Source organism: Triplophysa rosa, linkage group LG19 (assembly GCF_024868665.1).
Source record: "Triplophysa rosa linkage group LG19, Trosa_1v2, whole genome shotgun sequence".
Lineage (NCBI taxonomy): Eukaryota > Metazoa > Chordata > Actinopteri > Cypriniformes > Nemacheilidae > Triplophysa > Triplophysa rosa.
In genome coordinates, this window is record NC_079908.1 from 11380894 (window position 1) to 11402670 (window position 21777).

At 36.9% G+C, this 21777-nt stretch overlaps 4 protein-coding genes across 5 annotated transcripts; 2 read left to right on the plus strand and 2 right to left on the minus strand.

Annotated features, from left to right (window-relative positions):
• Window positions 1-1140: 1140 nt before the first annotated feature.
• Window positions 1141-4790, plus strand: abhd11 (abhydrolase domain containing 11). The gene is made up of 6 exons (XM_057359724.1): window positions 1141-1441; window positions 1851-1986; window positions 2078-2251; window positions 2398-2568; window positions 2679-2860; window positions 2980-4790. The coding sequence occupies exons 1-6, from the start codon at window positions 1287-1289 to the stop codon at window positions 3113-3115; spliced, it is 954 nt and encodes a 317-aa protein (XP_057215707.1). The 5' UTR covers window positions 1141-1286; the 3' UTR covers window positions 3116-4790.
• Window positions 4791-5310: 520 nt separating this feature from the next.
• Window positions 5311-9810, minus strand: bicdl2l (bicaudal-D-related protein 2-like). Its single transcript, XM_057359719.1, has 6 exons — window positions 9060-9810; window positions 8115-8237; window positions 7798-7941; window positions 7556-7629; window positions 7330-7450; window positions 5311-6464 (listed from the first exon to the last, which is right to left on the minus strand). The coding sequence occupies exons 1-6, from the start codon at window positions 9444-9446 to the stop codon at window positions 6159-6161; spliced, it is 1155 nt and encodes a 384-aa protein (XP_057215702.1). The 5' UTR covers window positions 9447-9810; the 3' UTR covers window positions 5311-6158.
• Window positions 9811-10720: 910 nt separating this feature from the next.
• sumf2 (sulfatase modifying factor 2) lies at window positions 10721-16565 on the minus strand. 2 transcript variants are annotated; one of them, XM_057359725.1, is made up of 9 exons: window positions 16329-16565; window positions 14756-14900; window positions 14545-14659; window positions 14397-14441; window positions 14026-14176; window positions 13834-13889; window positions 13643-13727; window positions 13307-13448; window positions 10721-13143 (listed from the first exon to the last, which is right to left on the minus strand). In XM_057359725.1, the coding sequence occupies exons 1-9, from the start codon at window positions 16384-16386 to the stop codon at window positions 13044-13046; spliced, it is 897 nt and encodes a 298-aa protein (XP_057215708.1). In that variant the 5' UTR covers window positions 16387-16565; the 3' UTR covers window positions 10721-13043. The 2 variants fall into 2 exon arrangements, with proteins under 2 accessions (XP_057215708.1, XP_057215709.1); XM_057359726.1 differs by lacking the exon at window positions 16329-16565 and adding an exon at window positions 15729-16030.
• Window positions 16566-17994: 1429 nt separating this feature from the next.
• On the plus strand, window positions 17995-19788 carry tmem179bb (transmembrane protein 179Bb). The gene is made up of 5 exons (XM_057359732.1): window positions 17995-18115; window positions 18719-18915; window positions 19074-19211; window positions 19287-19365; window positions 19620-19788. Exons 1-5 carry the CDS (start codon window positions 18011-18013, stop codon window positions 19770-19772), a joined length of 672 nt encoding a protein of 223 aa, XP_057215715.1. The 5' UTR covers window positions 17995-18010; the 3' UTR covers window positions 19773-19788.
• Window positions 19789-21777: the final 1989 nt, after the last annotated feature.

A 21777-nucleotide genomic window follows, 5' to 3' on the forward strand; every position in this document is an offset into this window, starting at 1 on the left:
CTATCTGACTTTAGTGTAACTAGAAATGATATCCTTCTTGAGTTCATTGACAGCTTTAACCTGTCAACAATGCAATTTTTTGTTTAATTGAAGGATCCCACTGCTAACATGCTTTTTTGTCTTATATTGTGCTTTGGAAAGTCAGACAATAGTGTTATGTCCATTTAATCAGCATATTAAGTGCAAACTTCCTCTTTAATGTACCATAGCAAAATATTTCCTCTTCTGAAATGATAAATTCCAGAAATCATTCATAAAATGCAAACTTCTGTTCTCTTTTTCCGAGGCAGAAGTGTTTTGCCATTATTCTTCCATGATTTAAAACAATTAATGTGATTAGGCTATTTTGCTTTCAAAATCCATCTGTGTAACATTATTTTGAAGGACAATGCAAACCCAGAATACTGTGGCCAAAATATAAGTGCAGATTTAAAATCGTTCAAATAATTTTTTTTTGTGACTCTTCAGAAATAAATGGTCGTTTTAAAAGTAACTTTAATTTCCTTTGTAGTTCTGTAGTTCCTTTGTAGTTTCGTTTGTAGTTCCTTTGTAGTGCATCATCTTGTACATGAAGAAGCCTGTCTTCGTGGTCTGTGGCGCCACTGTGTGGCAATACCTGCTCGCAAGCTACAGGCTGCTAATTTGTCTGAATGTGTGTTCCTTTCTGTTTCTATTTTTATTTATATTATTTATCTGTTTACCGTACTGTCTTTGTTATTATTTCTGCTAACATTATTATTTCTGCTTTACCTAAATGCTTCTCACGTACACAGTGCACACGGGCATTCCATACAAATAAGATGTTCACCGCTCTGGGCTCAGACAAAGTCTCTTGAACTAAATTCACTGCACTCGGTGGCAATATTTTGCATCGTCTCCAGGCAGCTATTTTAGTCATACTTCTTTTCTACTTGAATAGAGAAGACATCAGGAAGACACCTCTAAAATCGCCAGAAAGCAACAAATGTCCGACTATCAATTCAACCAAACTAACTGTACCATAAAGACCGCTGGTCTTTAACGATTGGCTCATTTTGCTGAAAGGCGGGACTTCCTTCGCTACAGCGTGCACTTTCGGTCGTTCATAGTACTTCCACTGCATCGTCTGTTAAATCTCTGCAGTCTTTGGCTCAGATAATTTCCAAGCAGGTAGTTTTGACGCACGGCGTGATAACGTCACCACGATCGGGGTAGTCGCGTACTCTCCAGTACTAGCTAAACACCACCACGACCTTTGAAGTCACCAGTCAGGATTGAATGAACCCGCTTAGGACGCGGGTTTTAGCATGTCACACTTTATCACGACCGTCCTGTGCCGTGTTTCTACACGAGTATTATTTTCTGGCCCGCCGTCATGTTCATCGGTAACGGGACTTCGGGATTTTTGCAGCGGAGTGTCGCGACTGGACCGTGTCGGGAGTGACAGCGCGCACGCTGCCAGGTGTTGCAGCTTATTATTGCAATTTAAGTACTGTTATAAATCGCAGAACTGCTTGTGAAAAGGCTGTTGCGGAAGTTCCCTTTATGTCGTTTTAAAGTGTTGGTTTATGCTGGCTCGCGTTAGCATATTAGCCACTTGTAGGCAGTATTAAGCAAAAAAGAATCAAGTAAAGCAAAAATTAATTGTGCATGATAATGTTGATTTGACAGTTATTCTTATTGAAGGCAGACATTGTGTAGATCTATTGTTATCATTTGCTAAACAAGGCCTTCACAACACTTGTTATGATGTGTTTTATAAACATAACGAGTCACTGTTGTCATCATACACAATTGTCATGTTTTGTGTGATGTGTCAGTCTTTTTCACATCTTCATTGCTCATGCTGGTCAAACTTTGTTTTCTCCTAGCCCCATCAACTTGACATATGATGTGTTTGATGGCAAGGGAGATGGCACACCATTGGTGTTTCTTCATGGTTTATTTGGAAGCAAATCCAACTTTCATTCCATAGCCAAATCCCTCGTACAGCGGACAGGCAGAAAGGTATGATTCTAGTTTCTCTGGTGGTTCAGAGATGATGTGGACTTTTAAGAAGAGTGTTTGCTAGTGTCCTGACTGTACTTTGTCTAGTTAGGTGCTGACAGTAGATGCTCGTAACCATGGCAAAAGTCCACACAGTCCCATCTTGAACTATGAAGCAATGTCCTATGATCTGACACATCTGCTTGGCCAGCTGCACATTGGGAAGTGTGTCCTAATAGGACACAGCATGGGCGGCAAAGTTGCTATGACGACGGCACTGTCACAGGTATCATGTGCCACTCCCTGGCATTTCATCGGTGCAGTCATTCAAGTTGTAGCATGTTCATTCTTGTGTCATTCAGAATGAGGTTATTATTGAAAACAAACGGCAAACAGTGACGTCTTGTCTATTTGCTTCTCTTTGTAATTTAGCCTAGTTTAGTGGACCGGCTGGTTGTTGTGGACATTAGCCCATCTCCAACTACAGTGCACACCAATTTCAATGCCTACATTCAGGCAATGAAAGAAGTGAAGATAGCCAGTAATATCCCTCGCTCTACAGCTCGTAGACTGGCTGAGGACCAACTCAGAAAGCAGGTTAAGGTAAACATGGCAACAATGCTAATTAAATTGACTTTGAATTTAAAAACCCTGTGTTCGTCAAGCTGTGAGCAAATATATGAACGTGTGTGTGATTTTTATGGTATTAACAGGAGCGTTCAGTACGTCAGTTCCTCCTAACTAACCTCGAAGAGCAAAATGGTGAGTATGGCTGGAGGATTAACCTGGAGGCCATCTCAAACCACCTGGAGGACCTCATGGGGTTTCCTGAATTCAACACCACCTATGAGGGGCCTACCCTTTTCCTGGGTGGCAGTAATTCTGCCTATATCAGGTACATTTATTAGAACTGCTCTATGCACATGATGCACCATTTGGGTTACTGCATTTTCTCTCCATTGTCAGTATTACAAGTTTTTCCTCATGTCCTGATCTCCTTGGTTATCCTTTTAGCTCTGAGAGTTACCCTGAAATCGAGCAGCTATTTCCTTGTGCAGATATCCAGTATATCCCAGATGCCAGTCACTGGATTCATGCCGATAAGCCTTTGGATTTCATCAGCTCCGTAATAACTTTCTTACAGTCATAGTCCTTGTGTCTGATACAGGGCATGTGCATGTGGGCCCAATGATAAATGGATCATCACTAGTGTAAGATTCGGCCCGTTCTGACTTTCATTCAGTTAGGTCTAGTCTCTTACTTTATAATGCACAACTGGACCGTTTTATTGTTGTGGACAGTTATGTGTTTTTGTTTGTCTGTGTTGTATTTGCACTGTGGCTAACATCGTACACTGAAGACAGTTTACATTAAGAGTATCTATTGAAATCGCAGACATCTGTCCATTTGTAAATATGGACGTTTGTTTACGGCTCACAAATATTGCATACTGTGTTACAAAATTCAGTGGACAACGTTAAAGTAGTTAATAATATAACATATTCTATTTATTTTTAATGTTTTATCTAATATTTTATTTTACATTAATATTAGATTTTGCTTTTTTTTAACAGCATATTGTTGACATGGACATCGTGTGTCTGACAGTGTCATCTATAAATCCATTAAGACCACAACACTTTGATGTGTATTCTAGGCAGTGTGTCTTAATACGGTATTTGTTTCAATGTTTTAAATGACGACTTGGAAACGTGCCATAAGCATCATTTTCTTTGTCCTCTAATAACTGTTGTAATAACTCAAATGACCTAAAAATCCGTTTTATAAAATAAAATAATTCCACCAAATGGACCTTAACAAAGGTAACATCTATAATTTTTTCGAACATTCTCGTTGTTAGGCCCGGAAGACCTATCTTTCATACAGTCATGTGACCACGATAATATTGAGACAATTTTGCTATTGCGATAACACAATATCGATAATATTGTTACATCCCTGTCTTAGATATTATTGAATTGTTTCCTGGAAATGTAATTATCTGTAAGATGTTTTAAGTATCATTCAGTGCTGTAGTGCACTAAATGTGTAAAGTGTGCTTTGTTATTTGTTTGTGTTAAGGTTATTGTTTAATCAAATAGTTTTGTATCCTTTTACAATTGATGATGCAAAGATGCTGCAATGTAAAAAATACACACTTTAAAGCACCAGGACTGCAACCTGTCTTTTGCTATCAGGTTTAACAACACTGTTTTACTAAAAATGTTCAAGCAATGTTGAGCAAGACTCAACATTACTGCTTTTGTTCTGTTTTAAAAATGAATATGTATTTAACAAATGGATAAAAAACAAGCATACAGTGGTAGCCTACATATGATCAAATAACTATATTGTTGCTTTTTTAAACTGTACCAGTTGTGACTCTTTTTTGTAACATGTATGTTAGTAGGTTTATTACAGAGAGTGCCTACCTCTGCACAATTCTTCATTCTAGCTCTGTAGGTTAACATTCTGTAGGTTAGCTCTATGTACAGCTGTTAAAGTACCAAAGCAGGGTTGTATCTGAAGATTTGCCTTGACCAGTGGTGTGTTAACATTGTGTTGCATAAATTGAGATCATTCATCTACATGTATGAAATGTTCCACTTGTAATTGTTGACTTACAGTTGGTGTATATGTTTTGAGCAGTACTCAAGCTGCTCTTATAAGGGGATATTTTTGTGAAATGTGGAAATAGTATTTTGAATATCTATACCCTTATAATATATAAATGTAGATTTATGACTATTATATTGACTGATAAATCAAGAAATATGCTGCAAAACCACTTTAAATGACATTAAACTTAAATGTGTGTTCTCGCATGTGAAGTTCTCCACTTGTGTAATAATTGTATTGAATGTGTGTTGTGAAACCGTGTAGCACTGCCATTACTTGTTGTGTCTATCGAGACAAACTTGTTATGTGTATGTTTATATGGAACTGTATTTTAAAAAAATTGGCTTTTCAAAACTAAACTTTACTGCCAATCATTATAAACGCTGTAAGAGCGTTTCTAAAGCTGGCAAAAGGCTAAAAACGGGGGCTTGGGTATTTTAAACCTGTGAAAAGTTAATATTGTTGTTTTTATTAATATTATTGTCTTACATTATTCTATAATGGAAGATTTCAAATAATTTGCCTTATACTCTTAGCAATTCGTTAGACTAGGGCTCTATGACATTAAAACTTAACTTCTTTATGGTGTTGCTCAATTGGTATCGTGGGTTTGATTCCCAGTGTAAGGAGCACATACTAAAAACAAAATGTATAACTTGAATGCCCTGTAAATTGCTAAATGTGAAAATGTAAAACATGTATTCAATATTAAAAGAGACCAGTCAGTTAAGAAGGTAATGTGCAGATATCACTGAAGCTTTGTATTTTATAACTATTATTAATACAGTATCTGTTTAGATTATTTACAGAGTACAGAGAAATTGATATATACAATTGGGATTTGTTATCTTGACAATCACCGTATTTGATATTTGTCATAGTACAAATACTTATATATGTTTATGTATCCATATACACTAAATGAGAAAGTAAACATTGTACTTGTGTGTTCTCATGTAGTATCGTTCATTTGAAAGTGGAGAAGTTAATGTTACTGATAGTGTTGTTATTGTTTCATACTTATTATGTGTTTTGTTTTGACATGTACAGAAGTCATAAATGAAAGTGATGTTTTGCAAGCTTTAATAGTATGAGGCGTTATGTTGAGCACTGTGAATGGGTGTATTGTGTTCATGACAGAACATATCTCTGTGCAAACATGTTACTAAATAAATGTAAAGTTTTTTCACCTGATCATGTGATTTGTACTGCTTATATATATTTTTTGCAACCTCTTAAAAAATATATATTTCCCTTTTTTCAGAAGGATGTGTAAATCCTCACCACTGCTTTCTTCCAAATATTCATCTTTATAAATTTAGTCTTGAACGGTGCATTGTTTGTCTGCTTTGCTACAAGAACATTCTGAATATAATGTCATTCAAAACTGCAGGTCCACAGAATTCTTAATCTCCAAAACACCATCTAATCAAAACTCCAATTATTGCAGTGGAGCAAATCAAAAACATGGATCTCAATTTTTTTTTAATATTATGTAACAAATCAGTGGACACATATTGTAAAATTATACAGCAAATAATAATCCAGCAGTTATTATCAGTGAACCTAGCTCATCAGTCCAGAGAAACAACCTGAAAATTGTCCTCTCCGTTGGTCCTTTGTGGCTGAGAATCAACAACAGGATCTTGCATGCTGGTTTTGCCACGTTTGAATTTGTCCGTCCACCTCGGTGTCCCTGAAGTGTTGGGAGATGAAGATCGTGGACTAGACACAGGGCTTGACATGGTGGGATAATTCGGTTTCGGAGGAAGGGGCTTATTTGATCGCCGCAAAACACTAAACCTACTAGACTTCTTCTGAGCCTGTTCCTCCTGCTGCTGTTTGAGGAGCTGGTGATGAAGAATTGTCTGCACATCATCCTGTAAGAGACATGACATGTCAACTATGCACAAAATATTTCAAGGACATCCGCAGGGAAAATCAACATAGTGGGTCAGATTGATGAGGTAAGAATTCAGTCTCCTGTGTTTTCCAGATGGCCACTTCAGACCACACATAGACCCAGATAGACACAGCTGTTTCACAGCCGCCTTAAAGTTACACCTACCCATTTTTAAAACCTTACAGGCCCGATTTCACAGACACGGCTTATCTTAAACCAGGACTATGCCTTATTTGAATTAAGGTATTTATGTCGCTTTTATGAAAATGCCTTAGAAGAATACATTATTGGTGTGCATCTTGAGACAAAACAATGGCACTGATATATTTTAAGATATTTCTGGGCAAGTTATATTCAGTTAAGACAGGTCACACATTCATTTTAGTCTGGGACTAGTCTTAAGCCTTGTCTGTGAAACCGGGCCATAGGCCTATACAGCATTTATGAAATTTACATATTTAATATAAATGTACTTTTTTTCCTTAAAAGTTAACTAATAACAAAAAATGTAACAAAAAAGTTGTATGTTGTATCATTGTATTGTGTTTAGGTACATATATCTAAAAGTTGTTCAAATATCTTCCAGTGAGGTAAGAAAAATAAATGAAGTACCTAATTAAGTACTTAAAAGAGAGGTAAACCTTAACTTAAAATAATTTTTCTTACCCAACTTGGTAATTTTTTTGTTTGTTTTAAGTATAAATTCACTTCATTTTGAATATGTATATATATATATATTTCTTACTTAGTATCTTAACGTCATTTTGGTTTAGGGTAAAAATACTAAGAAATTATATATTTTGCAGTGCAAAAATACAGCAAATATTGTTTGTTTAACATACTTTCCAGGCTTCCAGCTCTATGGAGAGTTCAAGTCGACTTTGAACAGCCTCTAAAAGTTGGTTGTTCAGTGTCATCATTTCATTTTTGCTTTTCAATAGTTCAGACTCCATTGCTTGTTTTCTGCAATAAAATAATAAAAATCATGTTTTAGAAAATCCACAGTTTATCGCTTATATGGCAAAATTTTTTTTAGCAATTTTTAGTCAAAGCATCAGTCCAGCTTACTTTGCCATGGCCTCGTCTCTGTCTCGTAGAGCTTGCTGTAAAATGGCAGCATCTTCCCCTGGCTTTCCTCTTGCCTGCCAATGGTAGCGTGTACAGTACGGTGTATTAAAGAAATGTTGCGTAATTGTTCTTACAGTTATAGAACAAGCACGTGAATGCAATAGCTCTCACAATGGAGGGCTGTGTACATCATGAGCTCAGAAGGAGGCGTGAATGAGGTGATGGGCGTGTCTAAATCTTACCTGACTGAGGGCGAGTCTGCGGGCCACATTCTGCAATTGTCTCAATGCAGTGTCTAATGGGTTTGCCTCAGAGGGCAGATCCGAAGCCTCCAAGTCTGTCAGAGGGAGCAGCAGCTTTACAACAGACTCAACCTCCTCTGTGACCTATTTATTTCACATAATAAAAAATAAACATTATGACAATCCCTACTTGCATAAGTTGTCCAGTTTTAAATTCATTGCATTAGTCTGCAGTTATGCTGCCATTATTTATAGGGTTTTGCCATGACAATACTGAAAGGTTATGTCATTGTTTTGATTGCAAGTTAAAGACTCACCCGCTGTTTGTTTTGACTCCAGCCTGGCCCGCTTTCATTTTGCTGTTGTAGTTTATCCACCTGAGCTTTAAGCTTCAGACTGCGTCGCCGAGATAATTCTACCTCTTTTTTTACTTGCTTCAACTGCAACCATTAAAAAAATGTTAGCTGAGAATTCTCATGAGTGACATGAGTCAATATGGCCACAAGTAACTGCATTTGTGATGGATACATAAATCCACTTAGCAGACTGTAATACACGTTTTGTCCCAAACTGAAACATAAAGGCCCGGTTTCACAGAAAAGGCTTAAGACTAGTCTCAGACTAAAATGAATGTGTGACCTGTCTTAACTGAATATAACTTGCCCAGAAATATCTTAAAATATATCAGTGCCATTGTTTTGTGTCAAGATGCACACCAGAAATGTATTCTTCTAAGGTATTTTTATGAAAGCGGCATAAATATCTTAATCTAACTAAGACATAGTCCTGGTTTAAACTAAGAATGTGAAACCGGGCCAAAGACATTGTTGTATCTATGACAACCCTGATATCCTGGATTCTTTAAAAAAAGATAAGACTGATGGAATCTTGTCGTGCAAGCAAAGTGACAGAGAACATGCAGAACCAAATGTATCTTGAGATAACCATAACACATGCAACAAAGTTTTGTTTTTCAATGAGAGAATTGTGTAGTAACAAAACTGTAGAACAAGCCAGAATGAATACTCAGTTGGCAGTTTTTTCTTTGTGCTTTTGTGTTTGCTGTAAGAATACCTATAAACAAATACTTACAGTCATAATTATTTTTAAGAGGACAGAATAAATGAAAAGCAAATGTAAGAATCTTGATCTGGTCAATGTTCTTCGGTCCATTTTAAATCACATTTTAATTTCCTTCTCATTTATGTATTTATAATTATGTTGTTGTTGACTTGTTGATATTGAATGTCACTGTGACTCACCGTGGCAGACACCGGACTGGACACTCGTCTGCGCAGAGGACTTCCACTCCGCAGCAGATCAGGTAGCGCTTCATCTATGAATGAACGATTCGGATTTCTGCTTGTCGAGTCTGGCTCAGAATTTTCAATTTGAGTCATCTGTCCCAGACCATCATTACTGTACGTCTCAACAGAATCTTCATCGTCCCCTTCCAGCTGTTCTTGTAGCTCATCCAGTGAGGACAGTGGTGACCTGCACGTCTCTCTCCCCACAACGTCATTAACTGACACTGAATCTTCATCGTCGGTGAATCGTTTGTGGATTTCATTAATGGTCAGCGGTGAATCACGGAGGCCTCCGATCGTGTGTAGTGTGACAGGTGTTTCATGTCTCCTGTACGTCTCCATTGCTCTTTAACAACGACCAGAAATGAATAGCGCGATTTCATCAGGCGATTTAAAAAGACGAAACTGCCGAGAGATAATGTGAACGGACCGGTTTTTCTGGCCCTTTGACGCTCTTGTCATATGCGTCAAAACACCTCATCAGGGTTTGACATCACAGAGCAACACGTATCTATGGGACTGATGCTTTTGTGCTTTTGTTTACCTCAATTAATATATAAACATCGAAGTGCCCATGCATGCTGAAATACGTTCATTAAAAAGACGAATCAACGCCTTGTAATTATGTTCATCTTTTTTTTTTTAGAAAAAAGTGCATGTATACTATATAAATATAGCCTAAATTCATCAGGTGTCTGTAAGCACATACGCACCTGTGTGTTCCTTTTGGCTATAGCACGGTATTTAGGATTAATCATGGTTTTATTAAAAATGTAGTAATCATGTTTTTGGCAGATTCATTGCCATTTCTATTACCGGTTAAATTGTTGTGGTAAGACCATAGTAAATTTGCTATTGCTACAGATAAAACCAAATATATATGGTTAATTTAGATAAGGTTATTTTAGATCAATTCTGACATCTATTTAAAAAGTATGTCAGTCCCATTCACGTTTTTGTCTGTGATTAACTTTTCAATTAAAGTTACAAGGAACTCCCATCCATGTGTATCTGATTCTTCTTCATGACAAAAGAGGAGGATAATCCTGAATGGAATGGTGGTCAGTAATTTTATGACAAATATGAACCAAAGGAGATTCTAGGAAGGTACATGTGTTCACTCAGATTGTCTAGAGAAAGACGGTGTAGCAAATAAATTCAACAACTGGAAAAAAATACTGTACATATTGTGGTTCATGTGTTTCTTTGAACATGTAAATGAAATAAACCTATAATGTAATGCTTCTTTACAGCAAAGGAACATTTTAATTAGGAGATACTGAACTGGCTATTGTGGTTCTGCAAAAACATTTTTTCATTACAGTTCAACTAAAGGATTGCTTTGAATCAAAGGTCTTCTTCTTGGTGTTGGATTTGTGAGTATGGCCTCTCCTTTTTTATAGAATACAACCCTCATGGCTCATTTGAAGTGCATTTGAATTGCTTTGCCCAAAACTGTGCCTCAAGCATGCATTACATATGGCTCATACTTAAACTCAGGTATTTATTTTGTACTGCACCATTGTGGCACAGACATAAATGATAACTCATGCGGCTAGAGAGTGTTGCAATTACTTTTATAAGCAATTCAACTTCAAACACATTTCAATGCCCTGACAAACATGCAGAACACTTTTGTGGTGAGAATATTATACGGACATAATCTATTCACATGTTCTTAAAAAAAGCAAAAATTCCAGTGGGGGCACAAGATTTGCTTACATTGGTCACTTGCTGTGTGATTTGTGAGTCTTAACCAATCTCAGATTAATCTATTGGTTGACACTCCACAGCATACAGATAGGAGATTTGACAATTGAAAGTGCCTACAAAGAGCTCATTGCCAAGACGAGAGAGTCACGCCAAGATTTTACTCTCAGTACAAACATGTAAACAAAATCCGTTGAAATGCTTTCCCACCGTTCTCCTCTTCCACTCTTTTGTGCATGTCTCTTCCCCCCAACTGCTCCTTCTCCAGCCACTTATAGTCGGCACAGATGTAGTTACAGTGTCTTTGAAAATCAATGTGCCAGACAGTGTTTTTATTTAAACAGACAGACTGACTTGTATTGCATAACGTTATTTGTTTTCAATAGACATTTTTCAGTAATGTAATGGTTTTACGTGTCTGCTTTTTTAACAGGATGAAAAAAGGAGAGCTCTTCGATTATCTTACAGAAAAAGTCACCTTAAGTGAGAAAGAGTCACGGTCAGCACTCCCTTAAATTTCTTTAAATCGTTCAGGAGCTAATTATGACATTACAACACATATAAAATACGTGTTATATAAATGCATTTCAATCAAACTTAAGTATTGGGCCTGCTGCCAGAGGACTTTCTTTCTTTGATAGGAAGATCATGCGAGCTCTCTTGGAGGTTGTCAAGTATCTTCATGCCCAAAACAATAGTGCACCGGGACCTGAAACCATGTAAAACATTTTATTAGATGAGGACATGCACATCAAACTCACTGACTTCGGTTTCTCAATCCAGATTGAGCCTGGACAAAATCTGATCTGGTACTTTCTTCAAATACATTCAATAGACTACAAACTGTTGCTTTATATGTCCACCTGTAAAGGAAGAGAAAGCACAGGGATGGCATGACCGTTTAAAGAGTAACTATTACAATGTCCTTAAAATTACATTTCATGCGGTGTGTAATGTTGCTGTGTGTGAATGCAAGCAGTCTGCCAAGTTGTAAAGCCGAAAGTGAATGAATAATAAAGTTATTGGCTTGGGACAAAAAGGAGTCGACTCTGAATCACGCGAATGAGTTGTCTGTGTTAGAATTTCAGTTCCGGGTTGGATTTGGGTCACTCCGTGTAATTCCCGCCTACGTTCATTTGCGACACCGCACGCGGTAGACCAATCACAGCAGACTAGACCATCTGACCAATCAGATCAGAGTAGGCTGACAGAAAGGAGGGAATTAGACAGATGAATCGCCGAATGAGTCATTTGAGAGTCAGTCAAAAAGTGAGGTAATAATAACTGCCTATTATTAGAAAATGAAATCGTTTTTACAGTGTATGTACGTAAACTTGTTGTTGGACACTTCATAAACCAAAGTAGGACCCTTAAAATAAAAAAATTCAAATTAAATTTGAAACTGGTTCAAAAATGTATCACACTGACTACCGCTATAGACCTATTATACTCTATTTTTACACTTTTACTCAGTGAGATGCAAGTGGTATGTTATTTTTAAGGGCTTGTTATGTCTTTTAAATCCTAACAACAGTATTATCTAAACTAAAAACTATTTCTAATATAGACGGTTTTAAAGCAACAACATAAACAAACGTAGTGCGCATGCGAGCCTTTGTGGTCCAAACATCCTTAACTTCCGGTACACATCCGCAAAGAATAGAACCGTTGTAGATTATTTCTGATAACAAAAGAAATAAGTAAATTACCTTAGCTAGCGAGTTAAAAGTCTAGCCAGTATTTTTTGGGGTCACCAGTTGAAGATCCACTTGGCTGAACTTAAATGCGACAAAGTTACACAATCCATTCAACAAATTGATTACTTAATAAAATGAACATACAATAAAATTCAACAAATTGTTTATATAACACAATTATCATACAATAAAATAAAAATATTAATTAATATTAATATAACATAAATAGTTATATTATTAGCCACTAGCCAGACTGATCAACAAACACAGACCGGAAGTTAACTTCGGGCCAGGCGTGTGCATCCGATGAAACCATCTCGTTTCAATATCTAATGATGGTCATAAAGAAAGTAAAAAATAAAGACAATTAAAAGATGTATCTGAGGCTGATATTACTATATTAGTACTGTACAGTATTATGAAAAAAAGTAAACACAATTCCAAAAGTTCAATTCTCCACAGGAGCAATGTACTATTAATTTCATAATGAATCACTGTGTGATGAATCAACTCAGTGGAACAAATCTGTCTCTTAAAGCTCCATTCGTGTTTTGCCTTTCTTCTTCGAGTTTGAGCTCACAGCACAGCGGAATCCCAGGTTATCAGAGGCGGAGTCTGGTGTGTTTCCCATCCTGCACACAGAAAAACATTTTATTCATTATATTATGCACCTTTGACAACAACCACTGCGAAATGACAGTAAATATTGAATAGCAAACACACAACATATATGCAATCTATGAGTGTTATACTCTTAACAAGTATGCCGTGAAAGCAGGGTAGAGTATGACAGACCTTGTGGTGACACGAGCTCTGTGATTGGCTGAGCCATCTACTGTGTCAATCCATGACGCACCACGCAGGGCATACATGGTCTGAGCACCAGGAAACTGTGAGGACGTCCACTCCCAGACATTACCAAGCATGTCGTAAAGACCTGGAACAACACGGGACATCATTCTCTCAGTTCAGAACAATAAATGTTATATTGTGAATTACATTAAAAAAAGCTTTGTGATGCAGATGTAAAATTTTATATTCACAGATATTTTGGGATAAATTATTGTTGACCAAATGTGTAACACATAAGCAAGTATTTCACTGTATACCAAAAGTACACTTGTAACATACCATAGTTATTCTGTGGAGGATAGGCAGTAACAGGAGCTATGCCATGATAGCCATCTTCTGCTGCGTCCCCATCTGGAAATGGGCCCTTCAAACAAAGTCATCAGCAGTTTAAACAACAAAAACGGACCGTTTTTATGTAAAAATGTACACGTTCCCCATCACATCATGGACAAACATAAACCTCAACTGACCTGCCAAAGGTTAGTGCGGTTTAGCAGGAACTTGTTTCCCCATGGGTATGTCCTGCCTAAAATGCACACATGCTGACTATGAATATCATTTCGATGAATGTTTTCATTTTTAATGACATTGTGGATATCAAGAATAAGAATAAGGAAGCACAGTGTTTAGATTATAGGAGGCATATGGCTTTTTTGACTTACCTTCAAGACCTCCACGTGCAGCCATTTCCCACTCCTCTTCAGTTGGCAGCCTTTTCTGTGTCCACTGACAGTACGCTTGTGCATCATTCCAGCTAACCTGGACCACAGGGAATTTCATCCTGTCTTTGATCCCAGAGCCTGGACCTGCTGGCTGCACACATCACAACCAAAGAACTCACTATAGATGTTCATACACCTGGGTCAATATGCTCATCTATATTTGTGAAATATCTATTATACATTATATAATATTATAGGCACTATTACATTAGCATTGCTGGGTACAATTACATCAGCAAAAAATATTATTTTTGGGGTTAACCATGTGTTTTAAAGCTATTTGCATGCACATAGAATACTAGGTAAGTCACCTGTCTCCAGTACACCTTCTCCACGGGTAACCACCAAGGAGCAGACTAGAAAGAAGAATCATTTTAGAAAGAACAGAGGTTGAGGATATATGTAGTTATTTGACTTTGCATTAATGAGTCAATGACTCATGCTTTGAGTGGGTAGTACCTCAATTTTCTGAGTGACTTTACTTTTTAGTTCATCAGAAACAAAATCCTGGAACACAAAGCTCCAACCAAAATTTTCAGCCTCTGTTTTATATTTCTGCGTCCTGACAAATTCCCTGAAAAATACAAGCAGTTTTACAAATCAAACGTGCATTCCCAAAGGTAGGGCACACGGTTTTTGAGACAAAGGCAACATCTTTTGTGACAAGTACCTGAAGTCGGAGTTAGTAACAGGATATTTGTCCATTTTAAATGGTTGGACAGTCACAGCTTGTGTTGGTGATTCCCCGTCTCTCCCATCACCTGCAATGGTTCCCATCATCATTTTCCCACCAGGAATAACCACCATCTCATCAACTGTCAAAACAAAAGTGCTCACTTAGAAGGTTAACATACAACAGAGCAGTGTTAATTTTGACAGCAAATTTTGATTTAGTTTTAGTCATAGTCTTTTGACGAAAATGCAATTTAGTTTTAGTCACATTTTAGTCAACCCCATCATTTTAGTTTTAGTCTAGTTTTAGTCGACGAAATATGAAAAACATTTTAGTCGAATAAATATACATTATATTTAGTCTACTAAAATCTAAATGGTTTAAATCATTTACTTGGAGTAATTAAATGTTCCATACAAAGATTCAACTGTTTTGACATAATTTACTTCACCTTAAAATGAAATTAAACCAGGTCATTACCTTTATTTTTCAGAAAAGTTCAGTAACTAGATTTGCATTGTTGGAACATTAGACCATGAAGGACATGTTCCAGTTCATTCAATCCCATTTGACTCAATTGACTCGTTAAGTAGGGCGTATTCATTCAGTTCATTCAACCAATGAAACGCTCCGACACGGCTCACACTCAAAGGCTATTGGCTCATGGCATGCCTCTTGAAGAAAGAGTCTTTGCTTGATACAGCAATGAATGAGAAATAGCTTTCAAAGAGACATATTATATAAATTGCATTACATTTCTTTAATCATGCAAACATGTTACATACTTGGTTGGAATGTACAGTTTGACTCACTTCATCACTTCTATAATCAGTAGAGGACAGCGCTGGTTTCTTTTTGCTGACTTTATGTTGCATTTCACGTTATGCAGCAGCTCGTGTTAGCAGATAAGTTAACATAGGCATATAAAAACCTTTGAGCTTCCTTCATAATGTGTTTCGGGGTGACTCACCTGCAGTCGCGCTTCAAGTTTGCGGCGTTTTACCGGCGATCGTGAAGGAAAATAAGACGCTTTGTAACCCGCGTGGAGACACAGAATACATGTGTGTCTTCGCCTTCTCCCAGAGACTTCTCTCTACCGTTTATATGAGATAAGCAGCACATGCGCGCAAACTGATGTCCGCCAGGTGGGACAAGAATATTTTCGTCTCGTTTTTATTAGTTGACGAAAATTTCAGTATATGTTATTACAGTTTTCGTTATCATGCATTCATTTTTATTTAGTTATCGTCTCGTTTTCGTCGGTGAAAACATGTCGTTAACGAATACTTTTCGTCATAGTTTTCGTCAACGAAATTAACACTGCAACAGAGGGGGTTATACAAATATGTAACATGGTAAAAAAATACAACAAAAAAGCATCTCTCAAACAAGAGTCCTCAAAATATTTAGTAATTTTGTATCATATAATTTCATGACAGTGATTAGTAATACCATAGTTTAACTGTATGATAGGGCATCTTCTATGAAATTATGGTTACTATGGGAAATTTCAAGAGTGTTGCATTCATATTATGTTACTGCAATTTGTGTTAACTTAAGCGTTTCTTACCTGTTGCACACGATGTGATCCATAAAAGCAAAACGAACAAGGTTTTCCAAAAAAACATCTTGATTTATAGTGACAAACAATGGGCGGATTCACGTTCAGGGTCTGAATCATCAAACAAAAGCAATAAACACACTAAACAAATTAAATGTCTAAAATCACTCGACAGAATTCATTCATTGAACATGCACAACAACAACAACAACACTGTACAAAGGTTCATTCATTCAGCGTCCCTCTACTCCGTCACTGAAGCTCGTTGCAAACTGTTTAGCGCCACCTATTGCTCTGGCGAAACAGCGTAACATTAAATATGCATATTTGCACTAAACACGGTTAAAGAAAACTGTACAAAAATATATCAAGAAAAGTACTAGTCATGTTTTAAGTAGAAAACAAAGAAGGTGTTATGTATGTTTTGCTGCATGCTTCAGTTATTCTCTGCTTGTGGTCCAGTTTCACATGGTTGTCTATTTGTCATAGAGTTGAATCCATGACTGTGTGGGGGTGTGCACACCTGCCTCTTATGTCTTTTGTACTGTGGGTGTGTGTGAGAACATCCTGTCATTTATTTTTTATTTAACCTCTTCATTGTTTTCACGTCATTCAGTTCTTATTGACACTATTCTCAAGCTATCCTTAGTTTTGGAAGGTATGGACCTTTGAGATATTGATGTCTGTGACTCTAAATGTTGCAAGAGGTTTCAGATAAAAGTGTCAGCATTATGATATAGTAGAGAAAAAATCACTCCCATAAAAGTAGGCATGCGCCCTTTTTGCAATGATGATCATGAGAAATTCAATCTGGTCTTATTTTATGAAATTAAAGATGAATTATTGACAGTGATAAATGATGTTGAAGATAACAGAGATTTGTTGTTGGCAAATTAAACTGTCTTGACATTGCAATCTCTTGAAAATGAATTCTTGACGTTTCTTTGATCTAAGTTCAAGTACTTTTTGTATACAAGTATTGCTATTATACTTGTAAATGTCCTACTTTAATACATTTTGGGAAAAGGTAACTGAAGCTATACTTCCATATTTTAGTGTAAAAGAAGTATACTATTAGCACGCTCAAACAAACTTTTTTTTAAAGGGATGCTCAGTTATCCAAATTATAAATTAATGTAAAGCTTGTCAGAATATTAAAAGCATATAAATGTAAACAATATGCAATATTGCCCTTTGAATGTGAGTGACGCATATATTGGTGGAAAGTATGCCATGCATGCACTGCAGGGCTTGTCTGTCAGCATCACTGAGCAAGTTTCAAATATTTTTACCTCCGCTTTTTTGTTGTTTAGGTCATGATGGAAGTTTGTAGTTAAATCAGCAATGTGTTGGATAATAACACTTGGTTTCTTAATGTAACATTTGCCATGGTTTTCTGTTTATAAATAAGTTTAAAACCATGTTAGTTGTATGGCCATTTATGATCTTAATACCACACCATATGCCTCGGACTGGCTAAACGTTTGCCTCGACCTCAATGCGATCTTTTAGTATAACTAATAGCAATGCTATAAAATACTCCTGCCCAATTGTTAAGAATGATTGTGAAAGACAACATTGTTGTGAGGACAGAAGATGCTCAGAAAAGATACACGTTGCCACAGCAGTTTGAAGAGCATATGAATGAGGCATTCGACTGCTGCACTCCGTGAGACAGTAACATTGAGAACATGTTCATGATGGCACTACCCTGGCTGTTAGTTTTGGAGCTTGTCCTTTATGCTGGATGTTTCATCTGTGGGGTAATAGCTGCAGCCTGGCTGACGCTCACTCAGGTAAACGTTTATCATTTACACGATGCCATTTGCTCATTTACAAACAAAACACTAAAACTGGTTGGAAAGGGGAAAAAAAGATTTAAAGCATAGCAAGGTCTCAAAAGACCTGTGTATACATTCATCTCTTTAATTTGTTTAGAGTTTTAAGTATCAAAATGGTCATAACAAAAGTTTTGCATGTAGCATGCATTTGGTGTGATGTTGAGATATCACATAATATGTAATCATATGGAATTTTACGATGATTATTGAATTGACCAAAGGTCTTTTCACATATCCATTTAAGTATTTAGTAAGAGATCAATCTTTAGATCCAACTGTATGCATTTTCTTTTCTATGAATTTAACATATATATGCATATACCCTCTGAGCTTTAGAATTGCAATGCTGTGTAATAAGCAGGCATCTCGCACCACATTATGTCTTATTAGAGTCATATGATACATGGTCTGCAAAAACACTTAGCACAGCACGCTGTTAAGAGCCTACAAGAGTGATCTGTGTGTCAGAGAAAAACATAAATCTTCTATGTACCGATCTCTCTATATTTATATGCATTATACGGCAATATGAGTCATTGTGTTTTGGTTGTGTTTTAGGGCCACTTTGACGGACAGTGCATTCTCTATGGAAGTGTTCTCTATAATGTTTCTGGCGAGAGTCTGATGCTAGAGGGCTCCAGTTCTTCATCCATCTGCTATTTTGTATCAGCCATCGCTGTGTGTATGGCCATTTACTGCTTTTCTATTATTCTGTACTGGATCTATGCCAGCTGTGTAGATGACAATGTGAGAAGGTGAACGTTTTGATTTTTCTGTTCTCAACAAATGGTCTTAAAACATCTGGTACAATGCCATTAAAATCCATTTTGTGTGATTCAGTTCTTTGCGCCCGACACCAACATACAGTCAGATTGATATTTTTGCTCTTGTTGTTTACACGCATGTGCTTTAGGGGGACTGGTTCTCTCAACACGTCTATAGGAGTCTGTGGCCTTCTTCTGTTTTTTCTCTTGGTATCAGGGTGTATTCTTAAGACCGGTAGAGACAGCCTGTGTTCCTCTGTCCTACACAATGTTCCTTCCATTTCCAGGTAATTTCATGTCTGTTATACATAATACTTAATGCATGTCCAGTGTTCATGAGGTTTTATGATGTGTTCATGTAGTTGTGAAGATGCAGAGAATAAGACCTGGGCTTCTCCCTACGATGGAAATCAGTTTTACACAGGACTGAACAACACTGAGGTTAGTACTTTGACAACAACATTTAGGCAGCTTTAACTTTCTATTGGTAAACTTATTAAAGGTGCCCTCACCTTATTTACCTACATGTGATAAGAGAAAAATGTTACTATGTACAGAAGACATTTGTTTTTAATGGCATCGGTGTCTTCTGTTTATGCAACATTCATGCCAGCGTGTCTCAGTCAGTATGGATCGTTTTATTATGTTATATACAGTATATTCTGTTCACTGATCACAGTCCTTTTCTTTCTTAGAGGTCTTTGTGGGTAAGCTTCTTCTTCTGGGTGTTAATAACTGCAGTGGTGATCATTCAGAGACGGCAGAACTCAAGGTTGAAGGTTTGGGGTGATGATGAGTGGAGTCGTGCTGAGACAGAGCCTTTTCTGCACCGCCCGTCTCACGCTTAGGATCAGCATAAAATATACAGTAAAATACATTTTATTTTACAATTCAAAAGTTTTGCATAAACCCAGACAGGGTGACCGGAACTTCTATGTTACTGCTAAATAATCACCAGTTGACTCAGTTCTGTATGCTTTTCATATACCGTAAATGAAAACATGTTTATTTGAATTAAACTTATTATGCAAGGGGCAAGTAACATGAAACAAGCACATCTGTAGGACAGAAGAAAATTATGGTTAAGTTGTCATTTATTGTACAAAAAAACTTGAATGCCATGATGGATAACTGTACAATCCTATAATATAATAATTTTAAAGCAATAATTGTGTAATTGTAACTTTTACTATCTTATTTATTTCTGTTTTATGAATTAAATGTGAACAGTTAAACTTTCTTATAATAGCATATTAATAAATACGCCTCACTGTTACCAGTGTGATACCAGTAGAGCAAAAAGGCTTCTATTCTCAAAAAGTGAAAGAATAGCTGCTTTTAAGCATTAACAGCACCATCTTATATAACAAAAAATGTGAATTTATTGTTTGTGACAAAATTGTGAGAAATAAACATTTCGTTTGCGTGCTTATACAAGTGACAAATGTGAATGCTACCGAGAACATAAGTCTGAACCGAATTCAGATTTAACTAAAAACAACCTGTTGTTTGTCCATTCATTCCTTTTACAACTTTGGTTGCGAATGCGGACAAGCATTTCAAAGCTGCTTGCTGCGTTTACGAGCCTGTCTCTCCTTGGCTTCGAACGCCACTTTAGTGTCCATCAGAGCTTCCAACGATTTCTGCATCTCAGCCATGTCCTGTTGAAGCAGGGCACTTTGCCCGTGTAGATTCTGGCTCTCCTCTCTTAGCTGCTGAGCTAGAGTGACCAGCTGGGCCGTCTCCTCTTGACGCTGAACGTGCATCTGAACAGCCAATGAGAGCAAACTCTCAGCATGCTTCACCACTGAGTCCAGCTGGTCCTTCGACATCCTGTTGATCTTACCTTCACAGCTGCTCTTTGCCAAGCCAAGTTGGTCAGTGGCGTGCTGCAGGATATCAGATAGAAGAACTAACCTAAAAACACATTTTTTTATAAACTTGCATAATTGAGTGTTTCTGTTTTCAAAATAAGCCCCCATTGACTTTTCAGAGTAATTTGTTTCCTATACTAAAGTCAATGGGGGCTTATTTTAAAGCAAACGACTCGTTTAAGTACCATTCTACATCCATTAAAAATAATATTTTGGCATTTGAAGCTATTAAGCACATTCAGGTTAAATCCACATGCAGACACTTCAAAGCAATCGTGTACCTGAAAGTGGTTTGGTTCGCATTATTGTCACTAGGACAACTTGCTCTGAATTCTCTATGACCTAAATCTCTAGTGGCAGCACTAGTCTGAATCATCAGGCTCATGAGAGGTAACAAGCTGCTTACTAAAAGCTTATCTCAGCGCTTCTCCTTATTACAAACACTATCACAACACTTCTGTTAATGTAAGAAGGGGACATTCAACAGTGAATGCAATTAAACAAAGCAACTATTGTATTTCCATTGCTAGCAATGGTAATGGAATGCAGTGATTGGATGTAAATGGATAATACAATTATAAACAAGAATCTGTTCGTTTCTTATTAGGGTTTACTAAACCAGGCATCTGGCTATGCTCACACTTGAAGATTTAAATCTGTAATGAATTAAGTGGTGTTTTATTATTTAATGAAAAGAAAATGAATACAATTTCTATCATTATTGACTCTTATGTTGTTACATATATGATCAAAAATGTTAGGTGTGTTAAAGCCTCAGACAACATTAACACAGGATCTTTCAATATCTCCATTTGTTTTGCACAAAAACAAACAACTTGAGGATGGATGAGTAGACAAAAACAGATTTTTTGATGCAGAAAATGCATGGTTTAAATGTTTGACTTACCATCTGGTTTGTGTCCCTTTACATCCACCAAACACACAGAGAAGAAATAGTCTAGGTTGTCTAATTTGTAGT

What these genes read in the sequence shown, in the direction of transcription:
- abhd11 (XM_057359724.1), top strand. Translation starts at nt 1,287, where the DNA reads ATGTCACACTTTATCACGACCGTCCTGTGCCGTGTTTCTACACGAGTA. An exon ending in TGACGACGGCACTGTCACAG is followed by an intron (nt 2,252 to 2,397) that starts GTATCATGTGCC and finishes TTTGTAATTTAG; the next exon opens with CCTAGTTTAGTGGACCGGCT. An exon ending in AGTAATTCTGCCTATATCAG is followed by an intron (nt 2,861 to 2,979) that starts GTACATTTATTA and finishes TTATCCTTTTAG; the next exon opens with CTCTGAGAGTTACCCTGAAA.
- bicdl2l (XM_057359719.1), bottom strand. Translation starts at nt 9,446, where the DNA reads ATGGAGACGTACAGGAGACATGAAACACCTGTCACACTACACACGATC. An exon ending in CCAGTCCGGTGTCTGCCACG is followed by an intron (nt 8,238 to 9,059) that starts GTGAGTCACAGT and finishes TAATGGTTGCAG; the next exon opens with TTGAAGCAAGTAAAAAAAGA. An exon ending in TAGAGCTGGAAGCCTGGAAA is followed by an intron (nt 6,465 to 7,329) that starts GTATGTTAAACA and finishes TGTCTCTTACAG; the next exon opens with GATGATGTGCAGACAATTCT.
- sumf2 (XM_057359725.1), bottom strand. Translation starts at nt 16,386, where the DNA reads ATGTTTTTTTGGAAAACCTTGTTCGTTTTGCTTTTATGGATCACATCG. An exon ending in GATCACATCGTGTGCAACAG is followed by an intron (nt 14,901 to 16,328) that starts GTAAGAAACGCT and finishes TTGTTTTGACAG; the next exon opens with TTGATGAGATGGTGGTTATT. An exon ending in AGAGCTCGTGTCACCACAAG is followed by an intron (nt 13,144 to 13,306) that starts GTCTGTCATACT and finishes TTCTGTGTGCAG; the next exon opens with GATGGGAAACACACCAGACT.
- tmem179bb (XM_057359732.1), top strand. Translation starts at nt 18,011, where the DNA reads ATGTTCATGATGGCACTACCCTGGCTGTTAGTTTTGGAGCTTGTCCTT. An exon ending in GTAGATGACAATGTGAGAAG is followed by an intron (nt 18,916 to 19,073) that starts GTGAACGTTTTG and finishes CATGTGCTTTAG; the next exon opens with GGGGACTGGTTCTCTCAACA. An exon ending in CAGGACTGAACAACACTGAG is followed by an intron (nt 19,366 to 19,619) that starts GTTAGTACTTTG and finishes TTTCTTTCTTAG; the next exon opens with AGGTCTTTGTGGGTAAGCTT.